Source organism: Struthio camelus, chromosome 24, assembly GCF_040807025.1.
Source record: "Struthio camelus isolate bStrCam1 chromosome 24, bStrCam1.hap1, whole genome shotgun sequence".
NCBI classification, from domain to species: domain Eukaryota; kingdom Metazoa; phylum Chordata; class Aves; order Struthioniformes; family Struthionidae; genus Struthio; species Struthio camelus.
This window is the reverse complement of record NC_090965.1, coordinates 8,230,870-8,245,181: the sequence shown is the minus strand read 5'-3', so window position 1 is coordinate 8,245,181 and position 14,312 is coordinate 8,230,870. Positions and strand designations below refer to the sequence as shown.

The 14,312-nt window shown below is 51.6% G+C and overlaps 1 protein-coding gene across 2 annotated transcripts in view; it reads left to right on the top strand.

The window, feature by feature from the left end:
• PLXNA2 (plexin A2) overlaps nucleotides 1-14,312 on the top strand; it is a 189,990-nt gene that overhangs the window by 146,999 nt on the left and 28,679 nt on the right. For both annotated transcript variants that reach the window (XM_068918140.1, XM_068918141.1), the window contains exons 13-17: nucleotides 863-1,014; nucleotides 3,016-3,133; nucleotides 6,944-7,080; nucleotides 11,440-11,607; nucleotides 12,968-13,061. In XM_068918140.1, the coding sequence (XP_068774241.1) occupies nucleotides 863-1,014; nucleotides 3,016-3,133; nucleotides 6,944-7,080; nucleotides 11,440-11,607; nucleotides 12,968-13,061 (669 nt within the window). The remainder of the gene's footprint in view (nucleotides 1-862; nucleotides 1,015-3,015; nucleotides 3,134-6,943; nucleotides 7,081-11,439; nucleotides 11,608-12,967; nucleotides 13,062-14,312) is intronic.

Sequence of the window (14,312 nt, the reverse complement as noted above, 5' to 3'; positions counted from 1 at the left end):
GCGGGGCCGAGAGCGGCAAACCGCGGCCCTTTTTGAACAGGGGGGAGGGAGCAGCGTGCCCGCCGCAGCGCGGAGCGTTTTAACGCGCTCTAGAGCCGCCAGGGCCGGCGGTGGCCGGCAGCCGCTGAGGCCGGGGGGCTTGCGGCTGGCAGCGTGGGCCGCGCGGCTCGCCTTCCCAGAGCGCCGGGAACCGGGGGCAGAGGCAGGACGTACGTTGCGGAGTCTGGGGTCCTCCTCTCGTCGCGATACGTTGTTGTGATTTATGTTGCTAATGGAAGGTGGTATCGTCCTTCATGAAAGCGTATGAGAGCAGAGATGATTATGGCTGAGGTAGGCTATAAACAGGCAGCTTTAAAGCACGCATCTCGCACTTTAACGTTTCTAAGTCATTCGAGGTGCCAACTTACTAATAAAACGTGATGTTAACGTTCAGAGAGCAGCCAAGGCTGAAGGTAGCAAAGTTCTCCAGAGCAGCAGGCAGCTTGGGGAAGGTTACTACCTTTTCTGTAGTCGATAAAAAGGGAGTGAGGTTTATCCTTCCGGAAGGCTTTTGGGGGCATGGTGGGGTTCAAGGCCCTGCCCAGCTCGCTGTCCTGCGTCAGGGCGCCGCACACCTGGACTTGGCCTCCGGGGCCTCTCCAGCACCTCCGGAGGGGTCAGGAGGAGCGCGGCGGAGCCCGTGCTGGCCCGAGGGCAGGAGCCTGGGGACACGCAGGGCGGAGGAGGGCTTGCAGCTCGCGGCTTCGGGGGCAGCTTGCAAAGCCAGAGCTCGTTGGCAAGCCGGTCAACGAAGCAGGGGTGCGGCGGGGAAACCTGCTAAGTCTTCCTCCCGCGGCCTGAACTGTGGTTTGTTCCCCTCTAGATCCTGACGGTGTCAGGCCCCCCGGAAGGCGGGACGAGAGTGACCATCCGCGGCGTCAACCTGGGCCTGGATTTCTCCGAGATTGCCCACAACGTGCAGGTGGCCGGGGTGCAGTGCACGCCGCTGCCGGAGCAGTACGTCGTCGCCGAACAGTGAGTGCTCTGGGCCGCCGGGCGCCCCGAAACGCCTCTTCCCCAGCGCGCGGGAGGCCAGTGGGTCACCCGGGCTCTGCTCCCTGTTTTCCAACCCTTTCCAGCTCTGTGAGCTGCGGAAACGGGTCTGGAGGTGCACCGAGCCTGGGACAGGGCATGCCCTTTTCACAGCAGAGGAGGAGTCGGTGCTTGGGGGTTGTCTGGAGGGGGTAAACACCCCTTTAAACTGCCATTCAGGGTTTGGTTTCCTTCTGTGCTGCCCTTCCTGCTTTGCTAGGCAACTTTTCCGCCGAGCACCTTGCCGTGGGCTCGCCCCCCTCGCCGCTTGGCATTCATCCCGTGCCACTGCCGGCCAGCCGCCGTTTGTTAGGCACGCGAGGTGCTGACAGCAGTTTAATCCGGATAGGCCTCCGCTGCAGTCATTGCATTTATTTCACTAAGGAAAACGTCCACCGAAAATTAGAAAATAGGTATGTAGCAGAGGACAGGCAAATAAACCTCCCAAAGTGACACACGCGTCCCTGCTGCTGGCTTGAGGGGGATTTCACCCGAATTTAGCCAAGGTGCTGCCGTGCGGGTCGGGAGGGCAGGAGAGCTGGGGTGGGCTCGGTCGCTGCTGTGTCCTGCGACCTCGGCTCCCCGGAAGCAGAAGTCAGGAAGCGCTTTACGCTCGCGCTGTGGAAGCGCAAAGCGCCGTTAGCGTCGTCGCAGCGGCCGCAGCGCGCTAGGAGTGCTGCAGGTGATGGTGGTGGTTTGGGCTATTCTGCTGAGCCGCGTTTTGTTTTGTTTTATTTTTCAAATAAAAGACGGAAGATTATAAAATTATCTGCCTTTGATGGTATGAAACCCTGGTTTTATAATCATGACTCTAATTACTGTTCTTGAGCTTTCAAAGTTTGTTAGCATCATTAAAACATTTACCCTGGGCAGATAACAGCAAGCTAGCACGAGAGCTGCCTTTTAAAGATGACTGCAGATGAAAGGACCCTCTTAAGGGTTCTGGGGGCAGACTGAATTCCAGGGCTGTAATGACTCACCATATGCTCCAGCCATGCAATCTATCAGCCAGCAATTAGGTTAATGTTGGTGAAAGGACCGCTTAGCCCAGCAATCAGCACCCTACTGCTCTGCCGAATGCCTCGTTTGGTAACAAGGTACCTGCTGGGAATTTGGCTTTTATTAGGAATCGGGATCAGGTGTGCCACGGTCACTTGTGCCACTGCCCCTGGCTCCGTGGCACCTGGTTGGGCACAGGACATGGGCCCTGTGCTGGGGGCTGCTGCGGGACTGGCAAGGAGTTGAGTTGCCCCCGTCTTGGTGTCTCCTTGCCCGTCTGGGAGAAACCCTCTGCGGTCCCCTCCTCCCGCGGCGGGTCAGGAACCGCTTGCTGCTGCTGTGTTGGCCCGACGGCTGGCAGGAGGCGAGGCGAGACCAGCGGGGCAACAGCGGCGCAGAAAGACTCTCGCTGCCCTTGTGGCTCCAGCTCTAAACGTCGTCGTCGCGTGCGCGCTCTCTGCCTCGGGCCGCGCCGCGGTGGGCGACGGGAGCGGCGCCGTATCCCTGCGTTTCAGTTCCTCCAGCTCCCCGTGCCGGTGGGCTCCCTGCTAGGCAGCCGCTCCCCGCGTCCGCCTCCGTCACCCCCTAGCAGGCTTCTCCGTTCTTGATTAACTGGGAGGCCGCCACGCGAGCTGTTCGCTTAATGAACTCATCTGTTACTCCGAGGACTTCGCACTCACTTTGCTACTGGCTAATATATTGCCATTAGTGCTCTGCTTTGCTCTGGAGTTTACAGCTTGTAATAATTATGTCTAATTTTGATTTTTTTTTTTCTTTAAGTTACTGCACGAGATAAAAATAGACTCAGTAATTAACTTCTTCCAAAGAGGAAAGAGGCAGATATCAAAGTTAAAGGGTTGGGGAGACCCACACCCCCGTGTCGAGGCTGGCGGGGCGCTGCTGGCCCCTGCGGCCAGAGCCTCACTGCGGCCTTTCTGTTTGCAGGATCGTGTGCGAGATGGGGCAGGCGCTGCCGGGGATCAGCTCCGGCCCCGCGCTCCTCTGCATCGGCGAGTGCGAGCCCGAGTTCACGGCCAAGTCGGCGCAGCACTACGTGTTCGTGGTGAGTATCCCGACGGGGCCGGGCCGGGCCCCCGCCGCAAGGTCTGCTCTGCAGGTGTTCGTGTCAAGGGGACAGGGTTCAGCACCAGGCGAAAATCCCAAATTTGCCCTCTGTTTCAGTGCTTTCCCTGTGGTGTTGCACCAGCCGTTCGTTGCTGGCCCAGCCGGCTAGCCCCACCTTCGCGCGGGCTGAGGAGGTCTGCAGCCCATAAAGAGGATTTAGGAGCCAGAGTTCCCACGACTTTTGGCCCAGCTTTGCACCTGTAATATAGTGATAATCTTCTTCGTATTGTTAGGCTCAGTTACTGCTTGCAAAGTGTATTACTGTTCTCTGAGCAGGAGCATTACGTCGAGCATAAGTTAGTGCTGTACTGTGAACTTAATGTGCATGGCCTTGTCCAAGAATTGGAGTCTATGCTCAAGATGTTCCTCTATCTTGAGAAGGGAAGAGTAATAAAGGAATATTGTTACTTTGGACCTAGTTAATTGAGAGAAAGCTGCTGTGTTGCTTCTTGCTGATTTTGAAGATGTTTTCTTTGCGTACGTGTACGTGCAAGCAGACGCTTAATGTGTCTCTATGCAAGAGCACAAAAATGCACACCAAAGGAGAGCGAGCAGCAGAGACGATCTTCCTGCAGTTCGGATATTGAGGCCAGACTAGAACCTTATTATTAATCAAGTGCTTGTGAATCCTAAACGTATCTGAGTTAGTTTCTGTGTCTCTAAATTTAATTTTTTCCCCATGATGCACTTTGGGATGGAAGGGTAGTTCTGCATCCAAATATTCCCTAATTTTTTTTTTCCCCCCCGAAGGATGCCAATTCATTGTAGGCTTTATCTGTCTGCTTAATGAAGAGTTGCTCTTTGAGTTGGTGGATTTCCATTGCTTGAGTGATTGAAACTTCCTTCTGTTATTTAATTAGCAGCCTTTTGATTCATAAACTTAAAAGCCGCAGCTGGAGTTTCTCGTATCTCCGGTTTTGCCTAAACAGGGCACTTCATCCAGTCGCATTGATTTTGTGCTTAGTGGAATCTGTGTATGCAGTGAAATGCCAGCACTTAGCAATTGTCCGCAATTTGTAAACTAATTGAGAGATAAATCAGGCTAGCCCCTGCTGTCCTATCAGCGTTGTAAGCACCACCCTCCCCTGGGATTTCATTTTTTCAACAACGTAGCAATGGTGCAAAATAATGGGACGCCGTAAGGCTGTTAGCAGAGTCCAAACTTGAAAGTAACGTCTGGTTCCTGCATACGGTAGGCAGTCAGGGCACTCCTCTGCTCTCTGTCACATATCCTACTCGAGGAAAGCCCTTGGCAAATGCTGAATAGAGTTCACAGGTGCAAGTTTTTAATGTTTATTAACTTTTAGGTTGTGAAATTTTCGTTTTCCATGAAAAAGCCATGTCTTAAGAAACTGCTGTTATAATCCCCTTTCCATAGGCAAATAAAATGAATGGCCTAGCTGTGACGTGGCAAGGCACCTGATCAGGCAGTTGATTGAAGTTAAGTGTATGCCTGAGCGTGCTAGCAAGTAAAAGTAGACGCCAGGTGAATAAACAAATCCTTGAGATAGTCACTGTTGTAAAAGGGAGGTGATTTGCTAATGGCATATGATGAGTTGCTGCAAAGCCAGGACCAGACCTCAGGTGTCACCATTAGGATTGGGTGAAAAACGAAGGGGACCTGGGCTGGCTGATCTGGAGCCTTCGCAGGCCCGTTGCCTAGCTCCCAGAGTCATGCAGACCATGTTGCAGGCCAAATGCTATGTTGATCTGAAAATCCTATTTTGTATACCATAGTCACCAGATTGGCTGTTATTTAAAGATTCTCATGCTACACGAAAGAGAATGCTCTCATGGTTTGTGTTAAGTAATAATCAGGAGCCAGTGGAAGGTAATTGCAGAGATTAATCTTGGAGTAGTACCTTGCAGCAGCCCGCTAAACATATGTTGAGCATTATCATTCTCTGCAATGTTGCTCCTTGTTTTCAGCACTTACCCGTGTTATCGTTTCTTTTTCTCAGGCATCTAAAACTTCTAGTACATCATTTCCTTTTTTATTTGGCCTCTATTTTTCTCTTTGGCGCCGCCACAAATTCCATTACGGCTGGTTTATGCCATTAAAGTCAGTAGTAAAATTGATTGGTACCTTAAAGCAGAGCTCTGCTCTGACCCTGAGAGGGTTCATGCCTTAGTGAGCTCATCTGATGGCTGACACCACGCAGGATCTATGCTGTCGCCTTAATTACACCCATTTTATCTGGAGAGGTGGAACCTTGGAGTTACTTCAGATCTGTAAATCTGTCATAATTATCACCAAATCATAAGCTGAAGATGGAAAAGTCTTATTTAGCTATCATATCCTCATCCAGCGCAGGCCTCATCCCAGCCTTGGGGCTTTTGTAGGTCTCTAGTATGGACCCTCAGCTCTTCTCTCATTCCCTTGTTTACAAGAAAGACTGCTTGGGGTTACAGTCAGATTTTGTATTTTTGGCAGTGCCTTGAATTTCCAAGGATTGTCATGCTTAGACAAGGTGATACTCAGTTCAGTCGTCCACACCAGAAACGTCAGGTGCTTGTAGCCAGGAGGCGCTAATAATTTCCTTTGAATGCAGAGGAGGACCCCGCTTTTCAGGGTGCGTGCAGCCCTGTTCACTGGTTTGTGTATGTGAATGTGCTGGACCTAATGGATGTGCTGAATAAATGCTCCTTTCGGTTGCTGGGCTCCTCGGGACAGACTGTCACCGGTGCCAGGACGTCAAGGAGGAGGGAGGCTGGCAGTGGGCTCTTGCCCCCCGGACAATTCACAGTACTGCAGCTTGTTCCTGATTTCGCCCTGGGAAGGGTCACCGGGATGGGGCTGTAGGCTAACAGAGCTTTTTGATGAGCAGGCATGTACTGAACATCCTTTGGAGTTTTTTTCTGTCTCGGAATCACTTCTCTTTGTTGTATCAAATGCTCCCAAGCCTGTATAACGTAAACATCGCCGCTAACGTTCACATTGTCTAGGTATTGCTGGTGTAACAACGAGGGTAAGGGCTATGAGCTGACCACAGGCAGCTGAAGGAGGAATTTTTCCCTCTTGCAACATTATTCCATAATTATCCACAACAGGGTGGATTGTGTGCTTTGCTCTGCTCTGTTCAGGCCAGCATAGGAATAAGGAGTCAGAGTGAAACAGGCTTTTGGTCTAAACCACTTTGGCAAATGCTGTGACACCCAGAAAAACACGTGTTGCATTTTGAAAGCAGTAGAGAAAACAGCACAAAGTCACTAAGCTGCCAAGCAGGTGGTACCGAGGGAGCGGAGCTGGGAAGCGGCCAGCTTGCAGATGAGAATCATAAGGAGGGTAATGTGAAAGCATTAGTAAAACAACTTGGTTATATCCACTGATTGAAAACAAATGAAAAGGTACCTGCATTTTGCAAAACGTATTAAGGGGGATAAATAGTTATCGCAGCTGCAAGGCAGGATAAAGAGGTGGCATTTCTGCAATAATATCACTGATAACGTGTCAAAAGGGGTCTAAGTGCACACACCAGAGGTGTCTTTCCATCAGCAATGGGACATAGACTCTGCCCTCAAAATATTATTGGGAAGCGTGGTTTGGAAATTTAGCCTGTTTGCAAGATTTGCAGGACCCATCTCCATTTTGTTTTTCCTTTATGAAAAGGGTGTTCCTGCTTAGTGCACGTACTCAGTGGGATGGTATTTCTCCTGCTGTCCCCGGCTGTGACCCGTGCGTAGCTGTTCGCGGAGAGCTCCGCTCCGAGCAGACAGGAGCGCTGAGTTTGTTCTTTTCTTTCTCAAGAATCCATCAATAAGTTTTCTGAATCCCAGTCGCGGCCCGGAGTCGGGAGGCACCATGGTGACCATCACTGGCCATTACCTGGGAGCGGGCAGCAGCGTGTCGGTGTCCCTGGGAAACCAGACCTGCGAGTTCTACGGGTAAGAGGAGCCAAGCGTGCCTGGGGGCGGGTTGGATTTAAGTACCGGGCTGTGCTTGATCCCTTTGCCTGCGCTGTATCCTGGGACTTTAAGCCAGCTATTCCTACGTGCGGACGCTATGTGAACGCACGCTTCCGTTACTCGGGTATCTGACTGACTGAACTGCAGCCATCATGTATTTGCTGTGGCTGAACGTGCAGCCCCAGCAAAAATTCATTTAGGAACCCCTGCAAGCTCCCATTTTGTTATTTATTCCTTTAGGTCATCTTCTGTCTTACTGTGACTGAACCTTGCTTGGCAAGGAATTGGTTGCATCTATGTTAATACTGTCCGTTATTTCATTTTAATGCATTATAATTTCGACTGTTCCAAAAATCTCAGGCAAGCATCAGTGCAATTGTAAAATCTTTATATTAGTCATCCGAGCCTTCCCCCCAGACCAGGTGTGCTCTGAAGAAAACGTAACATTTATGAGAAGTCCAGTGACTTCTGACTGTGAAAAGTTCCTCTTTTCACAGATCAACAGCTTACGCTACCTTTATTGCAGCCACTGCTGCAGGTATCTCAAAAAATTAAAATTGTATGAGCAAGAGGTGGGCTTTTGAGTGATGGGAGCTGAGCAAGGATCTTCACACTTGCTAAGAAACTTACACCACCATAAATCTCCCCTGGGATTTCTATGGCAAATTTGCTTTTTACCCAGCAGTGTGAATGTAGAGTTGACATTTGTAGGGTTAATGGTTTGGGGGGGGGGGGCTTAGTTTAAAAACAAACAAAAAAAAAGATAAATGCACTATACATCTATATGTATCACATAGACATCCATGTGCTATAACAGTCCATAGGCGCACCTGATGCACTGAGGGTTACACACTTCCCACTGCAGATGCGGGTGCGTAGCTGAGCACGACCCACGCACAGATCATGCCAGGAATGATCTCTGTATGTCCCGCGCAGAATAAATGGGCGTTTCAGGAGTGTCAAGAGACTCCAGCTGGGAGGAGGGCCAGAGCAGAGCTGGGGAAGAGAGATGGGGCACCAAAGCAGCACGATGTGTGAAGAGATGCTGCCTTTTTAAATTGTAGATTAGGCCTCCCAGAAGGAACAGAGGCGGTTTCTGGGCGTGCAGAGACCCATGGAGATGCATTTCTCGTCTGGAAGACTGAGGCACTCACAGATAAGGGAACTGTGAATGTTTGAACAGGGGAGCATGTTCAAATATTAGCGATGATAGTTCTGTGTCCATCTTCAGCCCTTGGTTAATCCGAGTCTCAGGGTTCTCTCATTCATTAACCTCTCCGCTGCAGTCAGGAGAGAGACCGTTTCGGGGAGGGCAAGCGTGGCAGAGAACTGAAGTTGCTGTGCTAGTCTTTGCCGAGATTTGATGTCAAGTGAGCTGTACCCTGCAGCTCTCGCGCTGACCTGCCGCCGTTCCCCCGAGCACTGCAGGACTGGGCCGGGACTTGACTCTCCCGGCACTTGTCATGGGACCAGATAAACCCAGAATGTGATATGGAGGCTGGTGAAAATGCTGAATATCAGCAATTATTTCTCCTATCAGCCTCAGAATAGCTAAAATGGCTAAAACTTGATTCCCATTTTATGGTGTAGCTGGAAAGGGATGGATTATGAAGAGCCTGTTAATAAAGAGGAAGGATTTAATGGACTTCCTCAGCTCTCCTGCTATATCTCTAGTGTCTGGCTGTGGAGCTGACAAAATAGGAACTGAAGAACATTCGATATGGTGATTACTTCTGTTGCTTCTTTTATACTTCCTTTTCTGTGCTTGATTCCCCCTCCTGAGTCCTCTGCGCTCAGGAGTCCTTGAACATCCCTGGGAGCTGGAGAAGCCCAAGGCGGATGGTGGCACAGGTTTGGGGCTGGGGTAGAAATGCTCCGCAGTGGAACCCAGGCTTCCCACGCTGGATAACGCGGATGAGGGTGAATCACAGCTGAGAGCGTAGAAAGGCATCAACCATCATACTGCTCTCAGGTCCCAGCCCGGCTTCATAAATCCCAGGCATGTTACTGGCCTGCCTCATATCCCATTTCCCCATCTCAGGAATGGGAGGGTGATTTGGACTTGCCTAGAGTGCTTCAGGAGATGGTCTTTGAGGTCTTCACATGTGAGTGAGCTCTCAGGTGCTAATTGTTATAACTAATTTGTCAATATTTCCGTATCCAGAGCAAAGATGCCAGATTGCATCCTTGGATGCACACAGGTAACTGTTACCATCAGTGGAAGCAGCTTGCAAGCCTGCCTGAGGGCAGAATTAGTCCTCTAATATAATCTCTTAAATATATGATTATATTCAGGCAACCTGGAGACAGTGACCTGCGAAACTGGGAACGCTTTTGAGTTCTCTGTATGTTCTAATTACACCAGGCAAGCAGAAGCTTAAACAAAGAAGTGGCGGTATATAAATGACACCATCGTTCATGTGGGGTCATACTGTGCACTTTGCTTTGCTTGGACTGTTTTGAGGCGATGAACTTCAGTTGTATAGAGGGTGTGGGGGAGCCTGATTAGATGAAGCAGTTTCTAATGAGATTCACTCTAATTACAGCTTCCCCTATTCTCCTGTCTCTGATCGGAGGAGTGGGTAGATTCACCATGACGACATAATAATAGCACAGAAAGCTAATTAGCTGATCACAGGGAGCTCGGAGTAACTCTGCCAGCAGTGAGGCGTCACTTCGCATCTCACGCCAGAGCTAAGCAGAGCCCGCGATGCCTGGCAGCGAGCGGGGCCAGAGTGCCGGCGATGCTCCGGCGGGGAGGCAAGGAGCTCCGGCCGTGCCGACAGGCACGGCAGCACTCCGCGAGTCGGTGGGCGCGATGGGGAGAAGCGTTCCTCACGCAAGGACGCCTCCTTGCTTAAACGAAACCTGGGTGGAGAGCAAGGATAAGATGAGGAAGGGAGAAGTGGAGCAATGGAGATGAAAGGAGAGTGAGAAGGTGGGAAGGGTTAGACACACAATTGCTTCCGTTCAAGCAGTCAGCCCAGTTTGTTTCAAATATTTTGGAAGTTTGTTTCTGTTCTCTCTGTTGTGCTGGGTTGGTGTGCAGAGGTGGGTGGCTATGAGCATCGTGGTACCTACCATTAGATACCCTCCTAAAACCACAGTGCTGCAATGTGCCCCGACTCCTTGGGAAGGCGGGGAGTGCGTAAGGATGCACACAGCATTCACGTTGCTCCCATGGAGAAACTTGCCGGAAGCAGAGCAGTAGTCACGGTTGAGCTTGCGTGTCAGATGTTCAGGTGCTTCTAGAGTTACGCAGCCTCTGAAGAGGGTGGGGAAGTTGAAGACTGAATGTGCACAGATGTCGATTTGGGGTGCGAGTACCAAAATGGCAGCTAGATATTGAAGATCTGCCTGTTGTCTTCGCTGTGTGGTAGAAGAGAAGCCACAAACTAAATGAGCCAGGGAAACAGCATGGCCTTTCTGCCCCCAAGATGTGGGCTGAGATGCAGATTTGGGCAGGTGAGACTTGAACTGCCAATGCCGTGCATATCCGCACAAGCAGAGAAACTGGGTTTCCAGGGATGTCAGTCTGGCACTGTCATGGATGCGCTGTGGAGCGATGCAGTTATGGGTGGCTCTGTCCTTGCAGCGAGCGGAAGCAGCGCAAATGGTGACTCTGAAGTGGGAACCTCAGCGCTGCTCATCCACTTCTCCATCCAGCGACTGAGTTTTCTGCGCTTTGAAAGCGCATGGCTAACCTGCCACCTAGACGGTCTCTGGGGCTCTGATGGAGGAACATGGTCTGTCGTGTTCAGCCACCCAGCACCAAGAGCTGGGGTGGTTCCTGCTCTTGCAGGGAGATGGGGGAACAAAGCCAGGAAGCCGCGGCGGTGACGGTGGGAAGCGCTCCGCGAGTGAGGCTGGCCCCTTCCCTGGGTCTGCCGCGCTGCTCGCGAGGACCTGTGTGCGCGGTGGGCGGGGAGGGCAAGGTTTGGCTTTTGAATGAGCTTATGCGTCCCATTTAAAAAGCAGCCATCTGTTTTCACACGCCCAACAGAAGGCAGCGGGTTCACAAAGAGATGCAGGAGGCTTTAATTTGGCAAAGAAGTGTAATTTCAGGGAGCCTGAGTTTCTCTGGATAGGCAGGAGGAGTCTCGGCTCGCACGAGGCTCCAGTCCTCCTTGCATGTGAGTGAATCCCCCCACAGACCGGTCCCTGGCACTCGTCCTCTTGGCGGGTTTTGGAGCAGTGACCCTAACTGAGCATTCGGTCTGTTTGTGAGCTGCACCTGACCCCCACCGCAGTGGCAGCTCGGTGCGGGGACCTGGGGTTGCTTTCCGTCCCCGTGCTGTGGCTGCCTGCTAACGCTTGCCCTGTCTCTCTCTCACGCAGGCGATCCATGAGTGAGATTGTGTGTGTATCTGCCCCGTCCGCGCACGGCCTGGGGTCTGTTCACGTCTCAGTGAGTGTTGATCGGGCTCAGCTCGAGAGGACCTTGCTGTTTGAGTACATCGACGATCCAAAAGTGCAGCACATCGAGCCTGAGTGGAGCATTGTCAGGTAATACCAAGCTCTATAACAACAGCTCCTCTTCCAGCAGGAGAGGAGCTAACTCACCAGACCTGACACGGTCTTGTCTCTCAGGGTGCGCTCAATAAGGACAAAAGAGGGTCTATTTTGAAACGCACAGCCTACCCAGGGTCCTGGATTTGTCGTCGCTAGACGTCTGCAGCGTTTGCGTTTACAGAGATGGAAAATCAGGTCCAGAGTTATTAAAGTAGTTGTAATTACCAAGGCAATTACAGCAATAGCAGTCTGCACCGAGATTTTGGGAGCACGAATAAAGCCCCAAGATCACTTCCATCTGCTGAAGAAGTGCACAATTGCTCATTAAAGGCTCCTTCTTGTAGTTCTGGAATAAAACAAAAACAGCCACCACCAAGAAAGGAAAAAGCTGATGCTAATCAAAATGTGCTGTTTATCCAAGATTCACTGCTAAGGACAGGGTGGCAGGCACTGTCACATCACCCTGACGTAGGCAGCGCTGAAAACTCTGGGCCGGATTCATCCCTTGGTGTTACTTCAATGGTTGCGCTTGCAAAGGGATGTAACGCAGCTATTCATTTCACTTTCAATTATTTTTTAAAATTGCCCATGAAAGAAGTATGTGTCTCTCTACAGGCTCTACGACATTTGCGCTTTGAGCCCAAATTCAAAATCACTTCATGTTTTGGGTAAGATGGGTTTGATGGGCTTGTCAGAGTTGCTAGTAGAGATGATCTGAAAGAAACGGCTGGGCTCTGCTGTGGCGGGGCTGGAGATTTCTGTGAGCTTGGGGTGTGCTGCTGCAATTAACACATGAAAGAGGAAGCCAAGTTTGAAAGCCTTTGCTCAGAGGCCGGATCCAGGCTCGTGGTCTCCCCAGCCCTGACGGGAAGGGTGCTCCTCGCTCCCCTGCCGCTGCGCACAGCCGCAGCGTGCTGCCTCGGCAGTTCAGCGCAGGGCAATGACAGGCCCCTTCCTGCGCGTACCATTTGTCATGCAGCACCTTGTTGCTTAAAAAAGGTCACCGTGTAAATCAGTAAACACCGTGACTAATTTATTGTTCTTATGTATTGAGTTTCAACTCGGTTGGTTTCCTTGGTCCCATTTCCTCGTCCCAGCGCTTTGCAGTGTAGTTGTGTAGGAGGGGACACAGTTGAGAGTAGAAAATGCAACAGAGCGTGGGAGTGGTGTGGGACACCGCTCCCCGCAGCTCAGCGCGGGGCATTAATCCACCGTGTCGCCTGGTTCCTGTAGTGTCCGCAGGAAACATCTTCCTGCGATCAACAAGCATCCTTATTGTCAAGCCCGGTCTCTGCATGTCGCCTCAGCTCCTCCTGCCTAACGCGTTAATCCGGTGTCTCCTCGTTCTCTGCAGCGGACACACGCCTCTGACGGTCACCGGGTCCAACCTGGATGTGATCCAGGAGCCAAGGATTCGTGTCAAGTACAACGGCAAGGAGTCTGTCAACGTAAGTAGCCGCTGTCACCGCGGTGCAGCTGGCTTCCCCGCTCCCCTGTGCGAGAGTGGGCCGCCCGCAGCGCGTGCCCCTGCACGGCTCTGGCAGCGCAGCGGCCAGCGGTGCACCTGGAGGAACCCCCCGTGCTCTGCAGCGCAGCAAGTGCCCTCCACCTGGGTTTAGCATGCACGTTTCCTGGCTCATCCCACGCCCACGTGTCAAGACAGCCCCACAGATGCTCTGCCTGGTGAGACTTGCCGTGACAGATGGTGCTCCGGGCGTATCTCACCTAGACTTAGCCAGGCTCCAGCAGCAAAGCCCGTACACGTCCTGTGGGCTTGGACAAATCTGAGTCATGCTTGCTGTCCCCTGCCCAGGAGCTTCTCCCAAGGTGCATGTTACCTTAAATGTGCCTTTTTTGGATGTTCTTAGGAACATCTCTCAGCTAATCCTTGCTCTGCTTGGAGAAACGCTGTGCTGTTGCAGTACCAGGTGATGAGAACTACTCTGCTAATCACTTGCTAAATCTGATTTTCATTAAAAAATCCGCACTTTTTGAATTGTCAGAGTACTTAAACAAGAGCATCTCAGGTTTCATAAAGATGCTCTGGGTATTTAAGCTTCTGTCATTTATAATTGTCCTAGCAGTTTTGTTCTTTTGGTTTAACTAGATGGCTGTAAGGAGCTCTGGTTACAAAGTGAGGTAGGATATGCCACTGTGCCCTCCACCAAATTCGTTTACCCAGGGAAGATAGACGCCTAAGCACATGTAAGTGCTGACAGAGGACTTGTCTCATGGCTTGCCATAGTAAGGAGGGTGGATAGGGCAGGTTGTTATCCTGCTCCTGCGCAGGAGCAGGTGCATGTGGCCCAAGGGGCGCTGGTTAGGAAGGAGCTGCGAGGAGGGATGCAGCAGGGACCTGGTTCATGTGGTGCTTGTGGCTGTCTGGACCTGGCTGTCTGTCCTCGGAGGGACACAGAAGGTGACGGTGGGGAGGGATGGGGATGGGGACCCCACTGGGAGAGAGAGTGTAACACAGACAGTGGGAAATGACTTCTTCAGCAACCAAGGGACTGCCTTGCGGACAGGTTAGGCCTGTCAAGGAGTCTTCAAAGCTAGAAGTTGAAAAGTCCACTTTAGGTTGTGTCCATCCCCTCATATTCTCCCCGATCTGGCCCTTGAGTCATATGAATTTGATTTGCTCTTGCAATTCCCTTTGTCAGAGCCCCTGAGCCCGTTCCAGCTGAGCGCGCTCTGTCTCC